Source organism: Belonocnema kinseyi, chromosome 6 (genome assembly GCF_010883055.1).
Source record: "Belonocnema kinseyi isolate 2016_QV_RU_SX_M_011 chromosome 6, B_treatae_v1, whole genome shotgun sequence".
In the NCBI taxonomy this organism is placed as follows: Eukaryota; Metazoa; Arthropoda; class Insecta; order Hymenoptera; family Cynipidae; genus Belonocnema; species Belonocnema kinseyi.
Window position 1 is genome coordinate 85,262,762 of NC_046662.1, and position 3,914 is coordinate 85,266,675.

Consider the following 3,914-nt stretch of genomic DNA (forward strand, 5'->3'; position numbering starts at 1 on the left):
GGATCAATCTGAAAAATCTCTATCCCATCCACACACTACTCCTTTCCCCTGCCGAGTGAGTCACGCCTACCGCGAAAGGGAAATGGCTTAATGGTGTAATAATTTAATTTTCAACCTACAAAGCCAAAAAGACGATTTTTTGGAAGTCAGTTGAATTTTCAGTTAAATAGATCGTTCTCAAACCAGAAAGATGAATTTTTGATAAAATAGTTGAACTTTCATTCAGAAAAAATTAATTTTTAATTAAATAGTTGCATTCACAACCAAATAGTAAAGACTTTTACTCAAAAGAAACGAATTTTTAACCAAATATTAGAACTTTCATGGAAAACACGAATTTTTTAAAGGACAGTTAAATTTTCAACAAAAAAGATTAATTTTCTACTACAAAAGAGGAAATTTCAATGCAAAAGTATGAATTTTTTAACCAAAAAGCGGTTGCTAAAAAAAAGTTCAAATTTAACGAAAAAGAAGACTTTTTAACAAAATTGTTTAATTTTCACTCACAGAAGATTTTTAACAATAAATAATGAACACTCAACCAAAGGCTGTTAAATTTTCTTATGGGGTTCTATTAATTTACTTAGCATTTAAGCAGAACAATGAAAAAAAACGTGAAAAGTGGAAGTTTCTTGAAAACGGGGTAAAACCTAATTCTTTAATAGAAAGAAGAAATACAGAAATTGGATAACGAATGTAAAGTTTGCAATTAAATTTGAAATAAATCGATTCTAAACGTTTCCGCTTTAAAAATTTTCGCTTGCGATTTAAAAAATTTTTTAATTTGGATAAGGATTCACGCAATTAGAAATTGCTTAATTTTAAAGGCGATTATTTCAGAAATTTCTAAGCATAAAGTTTTAATGAGAAATTAATCAATTTTTTAATATTCTCAATTAAAATAGTACAATTTCTTCTAGTTTTGAATTTCGAGTTTTAAAGTTTCATTGTGATTAAAAGTGAAACTAAGTATAGCGAACTGCTAAGATAAAGGGTAAAAGTCGATTAATGGCATTTTTAAAAAAAAAGTCAATAAAAGCCGGAAGTCACAGATTTCCGCGCAAAAGAAAATATTATAGCGATTGTTTTTCAAGTAACGTCTTTTATGCTGAATAACTGAAAAATTTAAAAATTATAGTAAAATTTTCAATTAAACATTTTTTTTAAATGTGAAGAACCATGTTTTTTAAATATAGTTAATTCCAAAATGCTTTGAAAAACGTTTAGATGTTGAATTTGAAGTTTGGATCAATCAGCGTCTTATTATATAATTATTTTAATTAATAGTATAATTAAATTATATTTAATTACCGTCGAGCTTGATGGCACATGAGGTCGACCCAGGGAAATATTGGGCATGGACGGCGAACTAAAGAGGGAAAGATCTGAAAGACTTCCCTGCTGACTACTGCTAGTTAGTGGACTTCCATACTGAGCATTTTCACCTTCCTGAAAGCAGAAATGGTTAAAAAAAATATTATAAAAAAAATGCTAGTTCAAGGTGTCAACGACTTAACACCAATCTCCTTCCATGTTATCCTTCCATTAGTAACGTGATCAATTTTTTTATTTAAACTTAAAACTAAGTTTTTTTTTATTAAAACTTACCTCCTGGATCGGCGTACTACTTCCGGCTGTTGGACTCGATTGGGAATTGTTCATCGTTGGAGGCGAATTAGGCCCAGATTCCGGATTGCTGCCAGAATCTAAAAGAATCGAATTTTCCATGAAACTTCTGACTCGGATCGCTTCGCAATGAAACATTCAAATTACACTGAAAAAATTGTCTCTCCAGATTTATAGTACAAATTTTGAATTTTGAGAGGCAAATCTTAGTATTATTTGAATTCAATCAAATTAAATCTAATTATATTTAATTATTCTACATAAATTAATTAGAGTTCATGAATTAGTCGATTTTTCGAATATCTTGTGGGAAAGATCTATAAATTAAATTTAACAGTAATGAACAGCAAAAATTTTCAACAGTCGGTATTTTTCAAGCAATCCTGATACACCGCTCACACCCACAACAATCGCCACATTTTTAACATTAACGAACAATTTGTGAGAGTGAATGATAAATTTGTAATTTTCCTTTATTCCCTTTGGATGATTCTGAAATTTTTTCAGTGTAACAGACTCAAGACGGTATTCGTTTTACAATTGCATGGGAGACGATGTAGAACTGGAATGATGCTTTTTTGAAACGGAATTTGGAATAAAAAATAGAGCTACGTGTTAATAATCTTTCCATGCGGTTACTAGACACTAGCAAAGTCAATTCACATCGATTAATTAAAAACAGGTGCAACAAAATCGAAACAGGCCATCGTCAAACCTTCGCTGACATTTTCTTCTATCATATTTTTCAAGATTGGACTTTTCTAAGTTTTATTTATTCTAAATTTGACATTGTTTTCAATTTGACTCATAATAAATTGTAATTGTACTGAAATTTCGATGGAGGTTTAAAATATAAAAATTAAAAAGCATTTCTAGATGCGAGACTCTAATTTTCATGGCAAAATGCGCGGGGAGTTTAATTTTTTTGTGCTTTTTTTAGCATAGTGGACAATTAATGCATAATTCAGGACGTACTTGCTAGGAGTGACTTCCGCTTGAGGTGCGACAGTAGTCGGTCCTTCCTGCGTGCCATGAGGGGTGAATTTCTGGACGCGGCCATGTTCCTCTCCATCACACGCTGCTTTAGTCGCACCTTCAGCAGATTAGGCTCCGAGGCTGGCCGATTTAGCCGAGGTTAGTCATCGTACCAGATAACAGGTACACCAGTCGAATGTTTTTTTTTTTCAACCAATGTACGCGCAATCACAGACACACGCACAAGCAACACACTTTTCAACACGTAATGCCTACGAAAATTTATTTGCCTCTCTTATTAGCCCTTTAATTGAGTAAAAATTCCGAGGAGTTTACAATTTTAAACTTTGATCCACAGTGAATTTAAAGTGAATTTTTCTTTGAACTAATTTGGACCGCGATAATCAGGCTTTTAAAGTTGGATGTTATTTTTAAATAAAGAGATATTCAATCAAAAGTTTGCCACTTTTAATAACGGATAATATTGGTTAAAAACCACTCTTTGTTGCTTTTTTAAAAAGCATTTAAATTTTCGTTAGCATTTACGTTAATCAGCAGGCACGTTATTCTGGCAGGGGAAATGAAACGCAAGGATTGAGCTTCGCAAAAGCGAATGCGTAAATATGACAATTTAGGAGAAAAAAATTTTGAAGATTTTTTATACTTTTAAGATATTATTAAGAAAGATTCAGATTAAAAAATCTTATTCTTGGATTGGAATATGAATGACTAGAGACATATTTTATTAAACGATGAATGTATTATCTGAGATATGTAGGAAAGTATAGCATTTGAAACAAAACGATTTTTGAATGAAGTGTGTTTTTAGTCTAAAATAAGCGTTTCATTAAAATACAAATGTTAAATGATAGGCATCTATATTTTTATAACGGTAAAACCCTGGATTTATTATCTCTTATAAAAAATGATAAATTACTTAATAAAAATCTTTTATCAGTGCCAGGATTTTACTAATAGATGTAGAATTTACAAAAAATGAAACGAGTACATACAGCAGTACAATGTAAACATTAGACCCTGATACCTTATACAATGAACAAGAGACAAAAAAACCGTCACCGTTAATGTATTTACACCAAAACCGGATGTAAAATGTAACATAATCAAGAACAGAAAGCTAGAAACAGGATTTTGATCAAACCTCTGCTGTCCAAGAAAAATAATTATTTTTAATAATAATAGAAAATTCGTTTTGATATTTAATTGTAAATTCCATTATTCCGCTTTTTCATATCTTCGAGACGGTCTCCATAACCACTTTACCGCGTTGATTCAAAAAAAAAAAAAAAAAA

The 3,914-nt window shown here is 30.8% G+C and overlaps 1 protein-coding gene across 14 annotated transcripts in view; it reads right to left on the minus strand.

Moving 5' to 3' along the window:
* Positions 1-3,914, minus strand: part of LOC117175701 (histone deacetylase 4) — a 375,256-nt gene that overhangs the window by 19,415 nt on the left and 351,927 nt on the right. For 13 of the 14 annotated variants that reach the window (XM_033365457.1, XM_033365456.1, XM_033365460.1 and 10 more), the window contains 3 exons: positions 2,602-2,742; positions 1,609-1,706; positions 1,312-1,449 (listed from right to left, as the gene is read on the minus strand). In XM_033365457.1, coding sequence (XP_033221348.1) covers positions 1,312-1,449; positions 1,609-1,706; positions 2,602-2,742 — 377 coding nt within the window. The remainder of the gene's footprint in view (positions 1-1,311; positions 1,450-1,608; positions 1,707-2,601; positions 2,743-3,914) is intronic. The other variant, XM_033365461.1, reaches the window with a different exon arrangement.